Source organism: Oryzias melastigma, linkage group LG23 (assembly GCF_002922805.2).
Source record: "Oryzias melastigma strain HK-1 linkage group LG23, ASM292280v2, whole genome shotgun sequence".
Classification (NCBI taxonomy): domain Eukaryota; kingdom Metazoa; phylum Chordata; class Actinopteri; order Beloniformes; family Adrianichthyidae; genus Oryzias; species Oryzias melastigma.
Window position 1 is genome coordinate 22,108,477 of NC_050534.1, and position 21,921 is coordinate 22,130,397.

The window sequence follows — 21,921 nt, forward strand, 5'->3', positions numbered from 1 at the left end:
GACGGGCCACCTGCCCGGGCCGCTGCCGCTGCGAGCTGGACGGGCTGCTGCTCCGCGCGGACTGCTCGGACCTGGAGCTCCGCGCGGTTCCGAGCGACCTGAGCGTCTTCACATCCTACCTGTAAGTCAACACCGAGCGGCCGCGCGCCGAACCTGTTGCTCTCACTCTGCAGCGCGGCGCGTGCGGGCGTGCACGTGCACAGATGTGAGAGTCGAGCACCTGTCCTCTGTTTATGTCACGTAGCGGTGGGCGCACGCGGGCCAGGGGGGGGGGGGGCTCCTGGAGGAGCTGCTCCCTGAAACCTCCAGAACCCAGCAGGTCCGGGTTCTGCAGAGGTTCTGTTTGAGGTCTCAGAGTCCAAACCTTTGAGAGAACCTACAGGAGCTCCACAGGGACTCGAACCTGAGCAGATCCAAACCCACTGGAGCTGGACTCGAACCAGATTCTTGGAAAGTGTCAGTCTCAGCAGGTCTCAGAGGTTCTGGACCCGACCCAGAACCCCTGAGCACGTCTCAGTGTCTTCACTCAAACTTCAGAGGTTCTGGAACTGGTCGGGTCCAGATTTCCTTTAAAGAATTCCTCATTTCTTGAAAACCGTGGAGGTTCCTGAGACAAAGATTGAAGTTTTTTGGTCTAATTTTGTTCTGAAACCGTAAAATTCTGAACAGAATTCAGACCAGAACTCAGGTGAGTTTCCACACCTGTTGGACAATCAGAGGAGACCAGAACCAGAACCGTCCCTGATTTGTGTCTGTTAGGAAGTTCTTCATGTGAAGTTCTGGTTTTAGACTGGAAGACCCGCTTCGTTCAGAACCGTGTTCCTGGTCTGTAGAACATTTCTGAACATTTATTTGTTGTTGTAAAAATCCTTTATTTGTGATGTAGTAGATCCGATGGGCGGGGCCACAGTCTCTCTGCTCCGCCCCATTCTGATGCGTCCACTCACAAACAGATCCATGAAGGTCTTTGGTTTTCCAGTCTGAGCTGGAATCTGGATCAGAACCGCAGCTCTTTACTCTGTTGTTGCGCCGCTAGTGTTAGCCTGGGGTGTGAGGGGCTGTAAGCTAGCAGGAGGGAGTGTAAACCAGGGGATGATGGGAAATGAGTGCAGGTTCACTCTACAACAGAAGTCCTGTCCAAAACTCCGAGGCAGAATTCTGATGAACCCAAAGACGGTAAAGAGCAGAACCAACGAGACACGAAATGCTCAATATTTATGATTGTTTAACAATCAAACATTTATTTATTTAGCTTTTAAATATTATTATAATTGAATTACAACAGAGTCTACATGTTTCTATATATCACAGTTGAAACTTCTTTTACTTTTGACGGCAGCACACTGGTTCCTTTCAAAATAAAAGCCTCTGTGTCAGTAAAGGTCGTCCTGCAGCTTTAGTTAAATGACAGTGAAGCTTAATGATTTTATCAGTAGGATTTTGGAGGACTTTGTTTTCATTTTAATCTAAAAATAAACAACATTTATTAGAATCTATTTATTAAAAAACACCTAGAATAACCTGAGCTTTTTAAAAAATCATTTCTATTCATTTTAAAGCACATTTGTTCAAAATTAAACCACTTTAGTGTAATTTACCACACTAAAAACTTTAGAGACTTTTATTTGACCAACTATAAATTAAAAATAGAAATTTAAAGAACATTTCTACAGAATTTCTGACAGTAAATTAAACTTTTTTGCTGAGATGCTTGACATGTTAAAACTCTAAACAGAAAGGACAAAACTTGAATCCCTAATCTCTTATTCAATCTTTTTTATTTTTCTTTAAAGCTAAAGAGCGACAGGTTGCAGACCCCTGGTATAGGAGAACTTGATTGAGAGGCTCCGCCCCCTTGGTGTTCCTAACAGGAAGTGGCTCCAAGAGACCAAAATCCCATAGAGAAACAAGCATCTGTTATCAGTCGTCCTATTGGTCAGAATAAACATTTTCTAACATCTTGATCATTCTTTCTTTTTCGTGATACTTGTAATTCTTCATTACAAGTTCTCAAGTTATAAACTAACCAATCAGACGCCTCAGTTAAAGCATGCCCCCCTCCCCCCTTGAATGTTCTCAGTGGAAGGGGCGTGGCTTTCTAACAAGCTCACTCCTGACTGGCAACAGTAGTTGCCATAGAAACGATGACTCAGACCGTTTGGGACCAATCACTGCTCTAGTTCCAACATCTGTTTTGTGAAGAAATGGCGGCTGAATCGTCTTCAACCAGAGAAACGGCCTTTTCTGTGGGTGGCATCACACCAACTCTGTCCAGTTCTCTTATACAGTCAATGGATGAACTCCTGCAGAAACAGAACAACACGGGATTGTTGGTTTTTGGCTAAAAACGGCATCATTGTCAGTAAAAGACGACCGGAGAGGCTTTGGAGACGGATGAGAAGATGATCAGAGAGCGACTTGTACGGGTCTGAGTTCATGTGGAGCAAAGACTCCTGAGTCTTCAGGAATCCTTCCACTAAACGCATGAAAACTCCAAGACCTCCAGGTCTCTGCAGGATGTCAGCTGGTTTGTTTCTCTGTGAAGTTGTTTCTGGGCTGACAGGTTCTGCCGTGGACGGGTCGTGAGGGGTTCTGGAGCGGGTTTGGGGGACCGGGGGGGGGGCTCTTTGTTTCTGCTTGGCTGTAAAATCCTGTTAGAGTGAATTCAAATCCACTCCACCTCCCAGCAGGTGACCGGCCTCAATGCCAGCCGCCGCCGACTGTGGCGGGAGCATCACGTCACTGAATGGAGGCCGCTGGAGCGTGTGCACGTGAGCGTGTGCACGTGTGGAGGGAAACTGCCCGTCTTGGCTGCAGCCTGGAAGCTGCACAATGTTCAGGATTTAAATTTCACCGTCATTAAAGGAAACTCACTTCTTTTCAGAGCAGCCACGCGTGTGCACGAGGGCGTGCATGTGTGTGTGTTCCTTACGGTTTCCTCACTAAGGAACGCGCACACACACACAGACGCACACACAGACGCACACACAGACGTGCACACAGACGTGCACACTCTCAGCCGATCAAAGGCTCTTTGTGTCTTTATTAAAGCTCCAATCAGGAATCGAATCCAGAAAAACATCAAAGACTTTATAGGTGTGTGTGAGCGTGCACGTGTGTGTGCACGTGTGTTATTGTTGCTTGATTTTTAACAAACGTCTCGTGAAAGCGTGCAGCAGCAGTGAAGTTTTCCAGGTGATTCAGGAATGTGTTTTTGAGGAAGGTGATCGATTTGAGGTCAGCTGGACCTCATGGTACCAGAACCAGAACCGGGCTGCAAGGCTCACACCATCTACTTATTACAATGTGGAGTTTATTAGGATTCGTGTGACTCTTTGTTTTTATGGAAAGAGCCGGTGAAAGTTCCGAAGTTTCAAACTTTTTGTTGGACAGAGTAATATTAACCCAAAGATCCCGGTTCTGATTGGACGGGCCCGGCAGGACGGGCCCGGCAGGACGCCACCGTTACGTATTACTGTTTACCTGCAGTGAATGATTGAAGAGGGAAAGTGGAGCCAACAGAATCCTCTGTAATCCTGATCCAGGATTTGGTTTTTGTCTCGATCCAGAACTTTCAGCCGCGGTTCCTTCATGCAGAACCTGCTGGTTCTGGACGAGCACGTCAGCAAAGATCAAGAAGTTTATGATAAAAACTTAAATTTGGATTCTGTAATGACTAAAAAATCAAAATATGTGTCAAAAAACTCCTTTTTCTGAAGAGCATCAAACATAAAACAAACATGAATTTCAAAATAAATCAAATTAATTTGAACTTGAATATTTTTAATTAATAAATTATTTAATTAAATCTTTCTGCTCAATTTATGAAAAAAGAGCAGTTTTACTGAAACTTTGATTCACATTATTACTAAGATGAGAAAAGTTTTCCAAAATATAATTGATTTTTAAATGATGTGAAAAATGAATCAATATTTCACAAAATCACAAATTAAATTGAATATTAACCCAATAAATCAAATCAGTTCAGAAGTTTAGCTGTGAAACATCCCAGCAGGGATTGTTCCAAAAAACATCCAGAAAAAGCTACAAATTATTTTAAATAAAGTGAAATACTTGATATCACAGATTTAAACTCTGTTCCTCATTAAACTGAAGTCTATTCATAAATACATGTTAGTGACGGGAAGTATAGAAAAATGAAAATCAGGATATCGATTATTTTATATCACAATAACGATAAATATCACAATATTTCAGTTATTCTCTGAAAAAGATGGACAAAAACGTCATTACTTTATTTTTAGGTAACGTGTAATTGAATAGTTACAAATGAGAAACAGTTTCAAGTTTCTTAGTATTAGAACACATTTTAGATGGAAGAGAAACGTCATCATAGACATTTTTCTATTATTATATGTTAATGAAGCTGGAAGGAGATCACAACTAATATGAAGAATAAGAAATACTAAAGATCAGCGTCAAAAACACAAAAATGAACTGGTGATACAATAAAAATGATTCGATTTTGAACTAAACAAATGCTAAAGACGAAGTGTGAAATCACTGCTCTAAACTAGAATATTAAAAATAAAATCTGATTCAGTATATTAGTACAAACTTGACTTAAGGTGTTTTATTTTCTATTTTTATTATCTTGGTTGACTGTCCACATTGGAGAGAACTGAATAACAATAAATCTATTCTATTCAGTTTTAGCTAAAAACACAAAAATCAGAGAAGAAAACTGAAGACTTTCTTTACACTTAAAGCTCCATTTATTCATTTTTGACCGCCGCATGCGTCATGCGTTCACCGGTACCGGTTCTGTGGGTTTCTGGGTTGTCCGGTCCGTGGAGGGTCATAGAGGAGCGGCTGCATCTCCAGAGGAGCTCAGGTGTGTCTAATGGTTCATTTGAGGCTCGTAGGAACACCTTAAGGGACGATGTGGAAATGGAACGTACCATTGTCTGGTGTGTGTTGAGTGTTTGGAGAAGAACCGTGAGGATAATGAAAGTTACAGACGTATGCCGTACAGGTGATGCCGTACAGGTGATGCCGTACAGGTGATGCCGTACAGGTGATGCCGTACAGGTGATGCCGTACAGGTGATGCCGTACAGGTGATGTCCTCATGCCACACTCGTGTTTTTAGTGAGGTGTGAGGACTGGATCCTTACCGACCAAATGTTACAGGTGTAAGGGCCTGTCAGACGTCCAATCAAACCACACTCTGACTCATTTATAAAACCGTAACTTTTTAACATGATTATGAACTAGATATGTAGCAGAAAGTTTTAGTTTTTCTTCCACTGAATTATTGTGGTTTATCTGTCCTGCTGCTTTGAATCAGAGAAACCTTCAGACCTACGACCTCCTCAGTCCATTCAGAGCTCTGTGAGGAAACTAACATTTTAAAGCTAAATGACAAATATCTCTGTTGGACTGAGACATAGTTTGATGTAAAGTTCTCGCTGCGTGTACCGCAGATCTTCACGCACCAGAAAACATGGCGTCTGCTCCGCCCCCCATCGCTCCAAACGGCGGCAGACGCCTCGTTTTCCTGAGAGTTTCTGAGCTTAACGAGCTCCTGGAGAAAATTGATCTCATCAGGGAGAGTCGCTTTACGTCTGCATCTGACGGCCCGTCTGCCTGACCGCCGTCAGTCTGAATGCTGCCATCTGTCAGCGCCTTTGTGTGTGTGTGTGTGTGTGTGTGTGCGTGTGCGTGTGCGTGTGCGTGTGCGTGTGCGTGTGCGTGCATGCCTAAGCAGAGCCGCCTGCTGCTTGAATGGGCCTGAAGTCTCCTTTCTCCCCCTGACTGACAGCAGCAGCACAGGAATGCATTTAGCCTGAATGTGATGAATGAACTGATGTGCATATGAAGGCTCCTGTGGCCACGCCCCCTCTGGCAGCCATATATGACGGCGACGTTGAGCCGTACCTTATTTACAGTCAGATAAAAGAGCGGTGGCGCCTGTCCAGGTTCATGTGTGGAAGTGTCAGATGACAGAAACATCAGCTTCAGTCGTGGAAAGTTTGATTCTGATTTACGGCCAAAGAAATGAAAGAACACAAACAGGAATCAGTTATTTAATCAAACAAAAGTTTAATTTTCAGAGGAAAACAAACATTTCTAAAACTAACAGGGAGAAAACAAAACATTTTCCAGTAAATGTTCTTTTCCCAGACAGTTTAGATTCTTCTCAACCAGCAGGAGAACATGGAGCCTGAAGCTTCTAGAGTCTGAGATGGAGCTCTTCTAAACTCTTTTAATGACAATTTCCTGGAAAAAACGGAAGTTGTTGGTCAATTCCATTGACTGTATAAGTAGGAACTGGAGAGAGCAACCCTTCCCTCTTCGTCTTCCAAATAAGAAGTACCCGCTGGCCCCGCCTCCAACGTTTGATTGACAGATTTCCCTGATCCGATTTCAGTGAGAGGGGTGTGGCCTTCAAGCAAGCCGGAACAAACTCTCTCCTGATTGGTTACAGCAGTTCCTGTAAAAACGTGACTCAGTGCGACTCGCACTATTCGCTGTTGAAGGGCGGCAATCGTTTCCAATACGGCGGTTGACGTATCAGGAACGGCGAGGGCTCTGGGCTGATTTTGGCAATTTGTTGCGAGTTAAACCAGGTCAAACTTTGATCACTCACGGACTCAGATTTGGTAATGACATATGGATGGGGCTCCTTTTGATTCATGGAAGTGACACTTTGTGATTGTGATCGAGAAGTTCATAATTCTAGCTGATATTCTATGACACGGAGTCTTTCATATTTCATAAAAGAGCTGTGAAAGATGAAGTCTGGGACAACATTTGCAAGGCTTTGACATTCCGCACCAACCCTCTTCCAACTGGAGGCGCATTCGCCAAAATCGGATGGTGGACAGGCATTAATAAGCAGTAGAAGCTCCCTGCTTGTCCAGTGTGAACACCGTGGGTGTGGTCAGGAATCCTGTGCTGAATGCGTTAAGACACATATGGAACCGTCACTGCTCTTATCGTCTGTCAGACGTCATCTCAGATAGCAGTCGTGTAACCCATTGTTTCGCCCTCTGCTGGATATCTATCCATGCGTCCATCCAGCCATCCATTTTCCTCCGCTCATCCAGGACAAAGTTGCGGGGCAGCAGTCAATGCAAATGTCCAGACTTCCCTCTCCCCGGCCACTTCGTCCAGCTCCTCTGGGGGGACTCTGAGGTGTTTCCAGGCCAGCCCAGAGAAGTAGTCTTTCCAGCGTGTCCTGGGTCTTCCCCGGGGCCTCTACCCTGTTGGAAATGCCCGGAACGCCTCTCCAGGGAGGCGTCCAGGAGGCATCTGGACCAGATGCCCGATCCACCTCAATGAAGAGGAGAAGCGGCTCTACTCCGAGCTCTCTCCGGGTGACTGAGCTCCTCACCCTATCTCTAAGGGAGCGCCCAGCCACCCTCCAGAGGAAACTCATTTCAGCCGCTTGTAGTCGGGATCTCGTTCTTTGGGTCATGACCCAGAGCTCATGACCATAGGTGAGTACTGGGACGAAGATCGACCGGTAAATTGAAAGCTTTGCTTTCTGGCTCAGCTCTCTCTTCACCACAACAGACCGGTACATCGGATTGGAGACGCCACTCCAATCCGTCTGTCGATCTCACGCTCCGATCTTTCCTCACTGGTGAACAAGACCCCAAGTTACCCAAACTCCTCCACCTGAGGCAGGAGCACTCACCCACCGAGAGAGGACAAACTAAACTACCTTTCTCCGGTCGAGAACCACGGCCTCAGATTTGTATCTGCTCTACAAGTGTTGAATCTCCCCAAAAGCTCGATGGCTTTAAAGCCTTAAACATAGACCCTGTAGTCGTTTCTCACAAACTTTTTCTAAAGTTTTACCCATTTCTGTCAGATGCTAAACTCTTCTGTGGAGATGATGATTTTGAGGGCTTCATATTTAGCTGCTCCCTCCAGAAAAACCCTCTACATCAATCCTGTTGGACTGTGAGGAAAGGTGAATTTCAATGTAGCTCTCTGACCCCGCCCACCACCCGTCAGGATGACAGGAAGTCCACCCATCTGTCCGGGATGTTTGGAGCTGAAGCTTTTAGGCTCCACGGATGAGCAGACGCTCACACAGGCCGCCCAACCTGACGGCGCAGGTAAAGGCACGCTCCTGCGAGGTTATGAGAAAGGTCAGGCAGACAATGGAGCCTGATACTGAAGCAGCTCCAGCCCCAGGCTCGGTTTTAAACCTTCAGCTGAAAAAACATCCATTATGGATGAGAAGGAGCTGAACGACTGTGAGGACAAACAAAAGCACCTTCTCCTTCATGGAGGCACCGAGCAGGAGTTCACACAAAGCTCCTCTGTGAGGCCTGGAGGCTGCGGTTCTGTTTGACGTCTTTCTGTTATGATTACAGCTCAATATTTTTACGTCCAGCAGCTCTGATTCACACCTCTCACTTCCTCAGGTCCAGCTTTCAGAAGCGGGAAGTTTTCCTTCGTCTCCAGTCTTTTGTCTTTCTGCAGTCTTTAACCGTCTGACTTGGATCAGGAGAAAACAGATTATTTATTTTTTCACGAACACAAATGCATGGATTAGGTTTAGGCAAGGTGATACAATATGTATTCCGATATGTATTATATCAGGATATGATACATATGGTGATATGTATCATATGGGTATATAGCTCAAGACTGTAGCAGAATAATTGTTGGTTGGTGGTTTAAGTTAAAAATAAAAAGTAAGACCTTCATAAATAATTAATGTGATATGATCTTTTCAGCATTTTAAATCGATACAAGTATCGCCAAACGAAATATCGCGATATAGAAACGATTTTTTTCCTACACCTCTAGTACGGTGCCCTGCGACAGACTGGCGACCTGTCCAGGGTAAACCCCGCCTTCGCCCATCAGTAGGGTTAGGGTTAGGCTCCAGCACCCCGCGACCCCGAAAGGGACAAAGAGGTCAAGAAGATGAATGACCCCTAGTATGGATGATACTGAAACTTTAAAATACTCACATAATATTTGATTCTTTAAATAAAAAAAGTTGGTAGAAGCTGATGAAACTTTTCATTTCTTCCCACAATCTTTAAGTCTAAAGACCTTATAATTATTATTATTATAGTTGTGATGACAAATGTCTTTGTTAATGTAAAGCACTTTGAGCTGTTCTGTAGCTGGAAAATTGTTTTGTAAATGAAGTTTATTTGAATTGAATTGACTGACGCAGCTCTTTACTCTTTGAGCTGGAGCTTGATTGAGACGGCGGTTCTCGGTTTGTTCCGACCGTCTGGATGGATAAACGGTGAACTCAGCTGTCCGCTAAAGCACACACTCTATTTATGCAGAATTTTTACGTTTAATTTTAAGAAATAAAAGGAAAAACTACAAAATCAGGCTTTGTAAAATTGTCATGGCTACATATTGAATCAACAAGATATAATGCATTTGTGAACCAGTCTTTATCTCATTAAATACTTGTTAATTCTCGTTAACGCGGTTAGCTCCACTGTTTTCCCTCCTGGAATTATCGCGTTAACAACTGAAAAGTTATGGTACGTTAAAGATTTAGTGTTTAAGCCTCACCGGTGACGCCTCAGGTGTTAAAGAGTTAACAGCGATAAGCATAAATTCACTACTAGTTTTGTGTTTTCTTCGATTAGTTTGCAGCTTTTTTCCACCGTCTTCTTTTCTGTCTTGTCAAACAAAAGCAAAATGTTTCAAAATCCAAAGATCTTTCTCTGTTTTCTTAAGTGCGATTGTCAGAAACTATGAGGAATAAACTGTTAACGGACCGTTGTTATTGTTTTAATTATGAACCTTCAATGATTTAAGATGTAGTAGTTTGTAAATTCAAGCTTTTTATCAAAGATGCTCGTGGTCATCCGCCCCGTTTTACTGCAGTCTTTTATTCTGAAGGGCTGCTTTTGTTTGGCTGAACCGACGGTGAAGACCGGCTGATGTTTGGGACAGAATGAGGTTTCCTCCCGAACCACCTGTCTGCATGTCCAGTCTTTGGGAGGACGACAGCAGAGACTGATTACACTGACGGGGGGGGGGGTCACCCACCCACCCTCCCAGTAACCAGGGGCCCCCCGCCGACCCGCCCCCTCCCCGCAAGACCAAAAGAAAAGCATAAAGAAAGACGGAAAGAGGACAAAACCGAGAGAGGCCTCGCTGTCACTCTCTGAGATCCGTCAGAACCGCCTCCTTTATTGAGACCCATCAAAACCGTTTGTGAACCCAGACTTCTCCTCAGGTCCGACCCATTTCTTGAATACTGAAGTTTTACACAGAAATACTTCAATCTGTGACTACGATTAAAACCATCATTGAACAGGCTTCACTTTTATTTTGTTTAGAAAAAGATTTGATCTGTGAAATCAAGCGTGAACCTGCAGAAGAAAAGTGAAGGATGAGCCTGACATCATCCAGATGAAGTCATGTGACATAAGGCTCATCGTAATCAGATGATGTATTGTGGAGCGCCCTCATGATCGGAACGTTTGCTGCCGTCTTTGAAAACAAAACTTTCACTTTAGAAAACACGAAATCTTTAAAAACTTCAGTCACAAAGAGAAAATGTTTGGAGGAAACAGACATAAAAATACTAATTTGATAGATTTATATTTTACTGTCATTTTTAAAAAAACATATTATGTTCTGCATCCTGATTGGCTGTAGATCCTGTCAATCAATCTCCTGAATGCATTCAGCTTTTCAAATGTGCATTAATCTTTGATCCAGATAAGAAGCTTTAAGAGTTGTAACAAAAACTGTAGATGACGAGTTTTCAGATTTCACCTTTTGCAGGTTATTTCTGTCTTCTGTGAGATCGCTCTCAGCTGCACATGTTCATGCAGACCTGTCTGACGACTGCGAGTGTTTCCCGCATAAATGAGCATTTCGCTATGAACGTTTTTACGTCACTTTCCTGGCTTTATGGATAAATGTTGCATAAAACTGATTGATCAATCTGAATCAGGCTGAGCCTAATAGATCAATAATCAACCCATAAAAGTAGAGATCGATCTAACACATAATGCTAAAGTCTTGATGCTAACCCCAAATCGTTTCAAAGTGGGCGAAAATGTGGCCCCACCTGTGTTTGCCCACATTGGCTTAAGTGGAGACTTGGTGAGTTAGCTCGCTAGCCAGCCTCCTGGTGGACGGCGTAGCATGCTAGCGAGCTCCACTGTAGCGAGCTAGCAAGTTCCGCTGTATTGAGCTAGCCAACTGTGCTGTAGCAACCCTCGCTATGTCAATCTAGCGAGCGAGCGACTTCCGCTGTAGCAAGCTCCATAGTATCGGCCTAACGAGCTCTGCTGTCCACTGAGCGGCTGGCTAGCATAGCGAGCTAACCGAGTGTCCACTTATGCCAATGTGGGCAAACACAGGAGGGGCCACCACAGAAACTATGAACAAATTCATTAGGGACCCACATTTCTAACCACTTTTAAACCATATGGGGCCACATGGCCTTACTGGCTGGGAACGTATGATGGGATTTCCCATAGGACGGCTAATGCTAACGCTAGGTCGACCTACACATACATCTTTATATGAATTCTCCAAACTATTTTAAGGAAATATTTTTGAAGTAACTATTATGGTCTAAAACATATTTTTTTTTCTCATCCCTTCTTCTTCTTCTGTAATAAGGTGTAATGCTATAGCGTGATCGCCACCTAGTGGCCAAACTGAAACTTCCTCCAGGAAAAGCAGAACAATCGTTTGAACTTCTCTGTTTGATAATCCATCTAACTCTGTATGATGTTAACAATCTCATTATTTCACTGAAACATTTTACAGAATGTGAACTGGATCAGATTAATATAAATATCTTCAATATACATGAATATGTAGATTATCTAGCGTGAACCCCAAGGTCTAAAGAAGAACGTTCAAGAAAGCCAGTTGTTGAACGTGCTCGGTGTAAATGTAGCAAAAATGTTTTATCCTACAGTTGTTTGTAAAATAACATCTTTTTCTTGTTTTTCTTCTTCTCTATTTAAATTGTGTTTATGTGGCGTACGTCGCCCCCTGCAGGTACGGCGTGCAGGTTCTTTTCTGGCTGCAGTCAGTCCCTCACGAGTTTCTTGAAGGTTTTTCTCCGAGTGACGTTTGTGTCCGAGCAGCAACACAGTCCCGCTTGTCTGAGAGTTACTCATTGGTGTGTTCCCCACAGAGGCCTCAGTCTGGCTAATGAACAGCTCAGTGTGTGCCAGCGCCGTAACCATATTTTTATGTTGTTGTAAAAGCCGATCAGCTGGAACGGCGTTGGTCCGCGCGGCGTGGAGGAGCCTTCTGCCCAAGCGAGTCCCAACAAACCCCCACACACACTGTGCCTGCGGACGCCGCTGTAAAGCTGCACATTTACAGGCTTTATGGAGTGTCGACAAAGTTCCTTAACAAGCGGCGCATTCAACCTGCGACACGCCCTCGGTGTGCGCGGCGGCGGAAACAGAGACGGCCTGTCTGCGGCTCCGGCGACCCGGCGATACGATCGCTCGCAGGAGAATCAGATAAGACGGAAGAGTTTCTGAAACGCTGACGACAGCCTGTTATGACTCCAGAACCAAAGGTGTTCACAGCAGCTGCTGGACCGTGACGCCGAGGTGCTGAACAGAACAAACCAGTGAGGTCACCATGATGATACCACCCCCACCATGCCTCCACATCAGGCTCATCATCTTAACGTTTCTAAAATAAAGCAGAGAAAATAATGAACCATGTTCTTGTTTTTCATCCTCCATTCATGGAAGGTTTTGGTATTTTTAAGTTTTTTTCTTGAAGTCCTTCTCCAACTGTCTTTGATCTGTTTCCAAAGCGTTCCCAGAACTATTTTAGTAACAATTATGATGTTTTTAGCCAAAACCCAAAATCCTGTGTTGTTTTCTGGGACATAGTTTCTGAAGAGCGGCAGGAGTTCATTAGAAAGTCATCTGAGTTGTGGTCGGGACTGTTGGGATGGAGTAACTCTTCCTCCACTTCCCATCATCCATCTGTTCACACGTTCTCTGTCTGGCTTACAGCCCCTCACGTCCTTAACATTCTTGGAGCAACAAAAAGAGCAGCAGCATCAGAACTATCCAGACGTACAGTTGCATCACATCCTCGTTGGTTAAGACCCCTCCACGCCACTTTTTGACGGTTTGGGTTTCTCCAGCTCGTCGTTTTTAGATGTGCCGGCTGTTCGTTAAATCAAAGGTCCACCATTCTCAGAACACGGTATCAGTATGCGGTACCGGATGCGCACTGGTCCTCAGGAAATGTCCACTACTGGTACCCTGACCTTAACCACCACGTCTGGTTCTGGTTCAGATCTGGTACAGCATCTGGTGTTGGGTCAGGGTTAGGGCACCGGCACCAAGTTTGGGTACCGCAATGCTGGACTGGTTGGGGACCCGTGACTCAATGGGAACAACCAGCACATCAAAAAACGAGTTCAGGACACGTAAAACGTCACACGGAGGGTCCTTAACCAAGTGTCCATATTTGGGGAGTTGGATAGAGAATGTGTTTGTGGTTCCGATCCAGATTCCAGCTCAGACGAGGAAAACAAAGACGTTCATGGATCTCTTCGTCTTAGTGGATGCATCAGAATGGGGCGGAGCATGGAGACTGTGGCCCCGCCCAGTGGGTTTCTATGTCACAAATTCAACCTTACAATTGAATAAATAATTACTCAGAAATGTAAATCTAAGGTTGATTTTGTGTCTCCATGTCCTCCTCCATCAGAGAAATGCTACAAGAACATGTTAAAAAGCGTTTTGGGTCTAAAAGCAGTGAAGTTTTTTTCTGTTCTCCATCATTGAAGTTATTCCTCTAAAGCTGCAGAGGACGAAGGAGCAGGACTCCTCTCCCTCTTTTCTGACTCCTTCCTGCGTCTCCTTCTTGTTTCTCGCTCAGGTGTGAGGAGCAGAGCGGCGTTTGAAGGAGCTCTGTGTTTGTCTGGACTTTACTGCGTCCTTAAGAACATGTTTGTTTGACTGTTGGACAGGATGTTCACTGAGAGCTCTGTGTTGATCCATGAAGTGTTCAGGATTCATCCTGTTTCTGCTCATGTTGACGTGCAGGTGTGTCGATAAAGTTGGATCCATGTGGTAGAGTGACACTGACAGTCTCTTCTCTCTGTCTCTGCAGTGACCTCAGCATGAACAACATGACGCAGATGTCTGCAGGAGCTCTGTCCAACCTGCACTTCCTGCAGGAGCTGTGAGTCGCGCACATCGCTGGTACTGTGGACCAAACCAGGCTCACTGTTAGATCATGTTTGAGTTAGGGCTGCCGCGATTACTCGACTAATAGTCGATTAGTTACTTTATATTATATGGAGTCAGAGTGTAGTAAAGTTGAAAGTTATAATGATATCCTGCTAGCTTTATGGACTATTTTGGCATTTATTAAGGTTTTTTAGACTAATTTGGAGTTTAGCTAATATTTCAGCTGCATGCTAGCTGTTTTGGCTAACTTAGGCTTTTTTAATGTTTTATTGTACTTTGGTATTTAGCTAATATTTTAGCTGGCTATCAGCTTCCAGCATTCACACTGAATATCTATCTACTATTTTTAGTTAGTTTAAAGCTACTGATGGGTAAGTTGTGTGTTTTATATCCACTTTGCGCATGACCGGCTTAGTCGACTAATCTGAAAAAATTAATCGGTGATTAGCCGACTAGTAAAATATGTGTTTGTTGCAGCTCTAGTTTGAATTATTGCTGTTTGTCTTTTACGGGATATACGAAAATGAATATATTTAATAAGCATCATTTATACCATTATTTAGAACAGAAAATCAGAATCAACAAAACAGATAAAAACTCAAAGATTTAGAAAGAAAGAAATTGTTTTATCACCTTCAATGATTTTTCTGTCAACTTCCTGGTTAACTTTAGCAGAAGGCAAAACATAAATGCTACTTTTGTTTTGGTTCATTTAGGAACAAATCCTGAAAATGTTCTTCAGTTTAGCTGATTACAGATCCAGTAGATCCGTGAGCAGAAGAAATGAAGACACAGCAACAACTAGAAAACAGTTTGCAACAGAAAACGGGTTTTAAAAGAACTGACTGTTTCATCTTCAGTGGAAAAACAAAAAAACACTTTAGCAGAACATTGACAGACTTGGGGTCGACCGATATCGATGTTATCGGTGTCGACACATATCGGTGTCGATGTTATCGGTGTCGATGTTATCGGTGTCAATGTTATCGGTGTCGACACATATCGGTGTCGACACATATCGGTGTCGATGTTATCGGCGTCGATGTTATCGGTGTCCACACATATCGGCGTCGATGTTATCGGTGTCGATGTTATCGGTGTCGGTGTTATCGGTGTCGATGTTATCGGTGTCGATGTTATCGGTGTCGACACATATCGGTGTCGATGTTATCGGTGTCGACACATATCGGTGTCGATGTTATCGGTGTCGATGTTATCGGTGTCGGTGTTATCGGTGTCGATGTTATCGGTGTCGACACATATCGGTGTCGACACATATCGGTGTCGATGTTATCGGTGTCGATGTTATCGGTGTCGATGTTATCGGTGTCGGTGTTATCGGTGTCGACACATATCGGTGTCGATGTTATCGGTGTCGATGTTATCGGTGTCGGTGTTATCGGTGTCGACACATATCGGTATCGGCCTTTTTTATTTATCTAGAGTCGAGATAATGAACTGGTTGTTTTTGACTCTGAGGCGCTAGTCTTCAGTAAAGGAGACGTGTGTGCATTATTGTAAAATTTGATACCAATATGTCCACATTAACAGCAAATGAATATCAAATATCAGTATCGTATCGGCCTTCCAAAAAATCATACTGGTTGGTCCCTATTACAGACGAGCTTCAGTAAAGCTTCTCCACTGCACATGCAGACGGTCACATGAACTCACAAGATTTTCATAAAATTCTGAACTAAATTTTCTTTACATTTTTTTATTAAAAAAAAAAATGTTTTTTTTCAAAATGTATTTCAGTAAACTGATCTTTAGTCTTTCTTTTCCCAACTACAAAAAACACTTTTACTTTGAAATTGAGAACATTTCCTTTCAAGAGTAATTTCTTTCTGTGGAAGTACGGTTGGTTTTGTTTATGTTCTTTAAATCTGACATTATTCTGTGATTTAGAAAAATAATTCCAACGCTTTAAGTTTGCTTCTCTGTCATTCTGAGCTGGTTTTGGTTTTTACGTTTCAATTTATTGAAACTTTCATTCTCAGCAAAGAATCTTAATCTTTTTATGAAATTCAGAGAAAAAAATCAACAACTTTGTTTCTGTTTATCCGTACAGATAAAAAATGTGAAGCATTTTAACCCTGGAAGGCTCCGTACAGCAGAGAACTGACAGAAAAACATGTTTTGGAATTAAAATGTTTTTAAACCGTCTGCTGAAATCCACAATACAAAAAACGACAATGTCATGTTTTAGTTAAATATACTATAGATGTCATAAATCATTTGATGATTTGTTATGTTTTGGTTAAAAACTAATAATGGTTCAATTTGAAAAATCAACGGACACAGATGATGAACTACAGGGCAGAAAACATGAATGGAGTTCTGTCCAGGTGGTTTTTAAGGACAGTTTTATCTATACTGATGAGATAGTCTCAGAAATGGACGTATCAAACATGATGTTGGAGGTTTTAGATGTTGGAGGTTTTAGATGGTGAGCAGCAATAACACACAGACACTCACTGCTGCTGTGCTGATTGGTCTTCATTGAAGTAAACGTCTGATCATCTCGACTTTGTTCTGTTTTCAGTTTCTTTGAAGTTCAGCTTTTTATAAAAATATTTTTGTTTATTAAATTTAGTTTCTGCAAAATCTTCAGGAAACGACATGAAAGCTCATCGAATGAGAAAGTGAGATGATGTAGACGGAGGTGTCGGAGTGTCTCTGGTTGGGATGAGGTCATGTGATCTCTGGATCCATCAGCGACAGTGGCGCTGTCTGGACGGTGGCGTCTGAGCCCGCCGGGAGCTCCTCCTGTAATCTCATTCCTGCTCGCCTCCTGCAGCCCCGCTTCACGTATGAACACTTTTCCAAGCGCATCTAAATTAAAACAAACAGGCAGCTGGCGGAGCCGGAGCCAGAGAGGGGACCGGCTGACCCGGCCGAGACCCGAACGCGTTTGACTTTTGACCGCTGTTCTGCCGCGCTGCCAGCTGTGCGTCTGCCTGTGTGATATTTGTCACTACGGTGGGAGAAACGTCACTGCGGCGAGAAGTCTGCAGACATGCAGAGCGGCTGAACTCTGAGCGGCCCCCGAAGAGCAAACAAACCCGCAGGAGTCATCGCTGCTGCGCCGGAGGCTGGGATTAACCTGAAAACAGACGTTTGAGGGAACCAAATCCTGCACCGCTCTGTCGAATGACGGTCCAGAGCAGGAACCCAAAGGAAACCTGGAGAACGAGACCGTTTGTCCTCCAATATTCAGTTCTGTGGCAGAAACTCAACTGGGAGAAAATACAGAAAAACGTACAAAAATCTTCAGGAAAACTTTCTGATCCAATAAGGTTGTCAGGAACCAGCGGTGAAGAACTCAAAGTGCAGGAGAAGTTTAGAAAATTATTAAAAAGAGTACAAAAAAGACAACAACTATGAAGCAATTAAAGCAGATGATCTGACAATGAAGTCAGTGGGTGTCAAACTGAGATGAAGACATCTGTGGAGAATTCTGGACCCTGAGAGACAACCAGAACTTGACCAGAAACCATCACTGAGAACACAAACTTGAGGTTCAGCCATCACAGTGGTCACCTGCAGGTGAGAACACCATCAGGAACCAGACAGGCGAAGTCACATTCGGACCATGTGTCACAGAACGGGCAGACGGCTGGTTCCAATCGCAGCAGGTTTATTAGCAGCCACAAAGCTAAATCAGGGTCAGTCAGGCAGAGGTCATCAACCAGCATCCTGACTAGAGTAGGTAGAGTCCAGGTGAGGGTCGGGGCAGGCGGTAGGCAAACGGAGATGAAAACCGGGTCAGAAACAGAAGATCAGGTCCAGAAGAAACGCTCGGTATGCAGGCAGAATGGCACAAACAATACTTCGCACTGAGTCAGGCTCTGAGGTTGATTGGCAAATGAGAGCCTGCTCATTTGCGCTGGGGTTTCTGGGAGATGTAGTGCATTCTTTACGCATGCCACGCCCATATTTCGCCATGTTTGGTCAGGAGGGAGTCCAGTTTGTAACCGTGATGCTGCTGTGAGAAACAGAATCTGGATATTTAACTCACGATTCAACACAAAGAGACGCTGAGAGTTTGACTTCAGTGAAAGGTTCTCAGATCAGGTTTTAGAGTCAGTCAGAGCGTCTTAACGTGCATCCTTACGATTGTTGTTCTGGACCGTCGACTGTATCAGAGAACTGGACTGAGTGTGACGTCATCCATGAGAAAGGGTTAACTTCCAGCTCCATTAAAATTAAGTAAATTCAGTCGAGGTTTCTATGGTAACTACTCCCACCAATCAGGAGTGAGCTTGTTGGAAGTCCACATCCCTAATACTTGAATCAAACGTTTTGAACATTGGACATCATTGCCAGTAGGCTCCACCTACTCTTACTGAGGCGTCTGATTGGTCCGTTTATTCTTTAAAAATATCCTTAAAAACTGAATCAAGAAGATGCTAAAATGTATCAGAGCCAGAATGGTTACTCTGACCAATGGAAGACTACGGGATTTTGGCTTCTTGAAGCCACTTCCTGTTTGGAACAGCAGGGGGGGGCTGGGCCACTCAGTCCACTTCTCATATACAGTCGATATTCTAGACAGCTTGAAGGTTTGTTCCTGATCTCCCTCTCTGTCTGTCCCTCAGACGTCTGGCTGGAAACGATCTGTCCTTCATCCCTAAAGGAGCGTTCGCCGGCCTCTACAACCTCAAAGTGCTGTGAGTGAACATGTTCAGTTTGGCTCCTTTCTGACCTGAATGGACTGTGATGATAAAAATCAAACCCAACATATTCCTGCTTAGAGGTGCCATTAAATGTTTGGTTTTCTTTTTTCACTTTTGAGGTTTTCCTCATAAAATGTTTTAATATTATTTTTTTTTACTCTTAAATGTTTGTTTTGGTACTTTTCATTTGTTTATGTTCCAGAATGCTCCAGAACAACCAGCTGAGGTCTGTTCCTGCTGAGGCCTTCAACAGCCTGCACAACCTGCAGTCACTGTGAGACGCCCTTTGATTTTAGCTGCTTTATTTCACTGACGTCTTCGTCCTGCTTACAAATGTTGGGTCTTTATCTTTTAGACTTCATCTTACTGTCATGATTTCTTAAATGTTTCTGAACTAACAACACACTGATTCTTGTCTACAGACATTATGGGGACCAAAGTTGTATACACACCATGAAGGTCCCTATTATGTAGCAAAACGTGCGCTCACACACACGCACAAACTTAAGTCTCATTTTACTTTTTGGTGGAAAGGAATCCAAACCCACATGATCCAGTATATTAATGTATGTAGTGCACACAGTGTCTTCGCTGAGCCTGATGACACACAGTAATTATACTGAAACTGTACCTGTGTGTGTGTGTGTGTGTGTGTGTGTGTGTAGACTCTGATAAGGCCATAAGAATGGAGACGGCCGAGTCTTTCTGTAGGACCCTCATTTATCTGATGGACAATTATGTAAAGTCCCATCCTTCTCGTCTCTCTCCGGCGGAACAGAGAAGTTATTGTTTGGACTCGCCGCTCTCCACAGGCGTGTTTATCTCACCTGAGGAAAAGTCTTTTAAAGTTACTCGTACCAGGAGCTTGGTGTTCCGGGCTCATCAAAAAAGTGGTTATTTGTTTTCAGGGTTTCTAGGGATTTTCAGGGACTAAAACAATCTTTTTGCTGATTAAAAACCATTAAAAAAAAAAGAAAAAAGTGCTTCAACAGCTGAACTGAAGGCGGCAGATTTTTAAGGTGGAATTCAGTTCATCTATCAGTTCAACCGTTTTTACTTAATCCCCCCAAAAATGTAACAAAAACTCATCTGGTGATTGTCAGTTAAATCCTATAGTTAACCCTTTAACACCGGAGCTCCCGTGTTTGTGTTCTTTGATTTACCGTAACTTAACAGCATGTTAAAGATTTTGTGTTTAAGCGTCACCGGTGACACCTCAGGTGTTAAAGGGTTAAATCTAAAAATGTACATACTATAAAAGTGTTTGTTTTAAGAGAGAATATGAAAAGAACATTTTAAAGTGAAAATAAGTTAATTGTTTGTCTTTGTTGGTCAACTTTTTAAATGAAAAACAAACAAAATAATTAAAAACATTTGACTGCATTTATGAAGTTAAATTTCTGCTAAAACTCTCCCACAAGCACATATCAAACTCCACGAACGCAATAAACGTACCAGGAGCGTTCCACTCGTCTAGTCACTGGACTATACTATACCGTCTAGCGCCTCCATCTATAGTGATGTGGCATCTTTTATGTTTAGCAGAAATGAGAAATTATTCTGCTTTAGAGAATCAGAGCAAAAGTTTGAGGTTGCAGACTCACAAAAGGAGTCTGAGTTCACAACTTAATGTTAGACATTCATCAAATCTTCATTCAAAAACTCAAGTCAGTGAAAGATATCCTGAGCTAAAGGAACAAAGCTTATTTTTATGCTGATTACTTCAATATGCAACTTTCATATTTAGCCAAAAAAAGTTTTAATTGCAAACCATTAATTTCAAAATTACAAATCATGGCTGGACCTCTAAAAAGGTTTTTCCTGTAACTTCAGCTCGGAGTCTCAAACTTCAAGGCGTTGTTGACTTAGCTGTCCTGAATTAACTCTGCAGAAGTAATTTTGTTCTTGTGTGACATGAAATAAAGCAGATTCATTCTCATAAGAATTTCATGGAGCACTTTAAAAAGTGTTTTTTAATTTTGATTTTACTGCGTCATAAATGTGGGACTCTTGATTACTTTACGAATTCCCCTGAAAGCCGTCTCCACAATGAGCGTGTGCTCGTTAAAATGCTCTTGTGTTGCTTCTCGAGTCTTTTTAAGTGGTACTTCAGCAACCTGCCGATCATTCCTCGGACTCCAACGCTCCTGCTCCTCTTTAAGAGCTCTTCAGTCCACGCCAGGCTGAAAAACAAGGATGTTTAGTGATGTTTGCTTCATTAAATACTCCGTTAAACCCTATATTTGTGTTCAAAACCCAACAACACTTTCTCCAGGACTACTTGAACACCACCCTGACTGACTGCTCTGTTTAAAGGCGTCTGGATGCCAATCACATCTCCAGCGTCCCGGCCGGCTCCTTCTCCGGCCTGCGCTCGCTGCGCCACCTCTGGCTGGACGACAACGCTCTGACGGAGGTTCCTGCGGCGGCTCTGAGCGAGCTGCCCGCCCTGCAGGCCATGACGCTCGCCCTGAACCACATCAACCGTGTTCCTGACCACGCCTTCAGCGCGCTGGGACGCCTGGTGGTGCTGTACGTACTGACCCGTCTGCATGTTCAAGAACCTCCGTGACTGTTATCATCAGCTGATGATCATCAGTGCACTCGAATGATCGGGAGGAATGTTTGTCAAATCAGAATGAAACAACATTGGTAAATAACTAAACAATCGTTATCATTTTTACTAAGATAAAGTATGTATGATGAACAATGTCATTAAAGTAAAATGTAACCACAGAGACATAAAGCTGCATTCACACTGGACGCGTTTGGCACAGTAACGGCGTCAAGTATCAATGTTAAGCCAATGTACCGACGCCATCTGAGGTCTTGCAGGGCGTCAACCAATCAGGGACTGAGCTTTGGGCACATGAAGTTTTTAGTGACTCGATCAAAGGGTAGAAATTAGGATTCAATATGGCCGATTTTTGTGCTGAACTTCCATTCATTTTCTTAACCCGCTGGAGTAAGACGTTTTCATTCCCAAGTCGTCACACATTGATGTTCGGTTAAAGGAAAACCAAACCCTAAATCAACTTATTTGGCTGCTGACCTCAATAAATTGGTCTTTAAAAG

General features: G+C 43.4%; 1 protein-coding gene across 2 annotated transcripts in view; it reads left to right on the plus strand.

Annotated features, from left to right (window-relative positions):
* The first annotated feature begins 6 nt into the window (after nt 1-6).
* LOC112157951 (leucine-rich repeat-containing G-protein coupled receptor 5) overlaps nt 7-21,921 on the plus strand; it is a 40,104-nt gene continuing 18,189 nt past the window's right edge. Inside the window, exons 1-5 of one of the 2 annotated variants that reach the window (XM_024291071.2) lie at nt 7-121; nt 14,088-14,159; nt 18,769-18,840; nt 19,049-19,120; nt 21,163-21,378. In XM_024291071.2, coding sequence (XP_024146839.1) covers nt 14,098-14,159; nt 18,769-18,840; nt 19,049-19,120; nt 21,163-21,378 — 422 coding nt within the window. In that variant the 5' untranslated portion in view covers nt 7-121; nt 14,088-14,097. Of the gene's footprint in view, nt 122-14,087; nt 14,160-18,768; nt 19,121-21,162; nt 21,379-21,921 lie in introns of those variants that run through there. The other variant, XM_036210261.1, reaches the window with a different exon arrangement.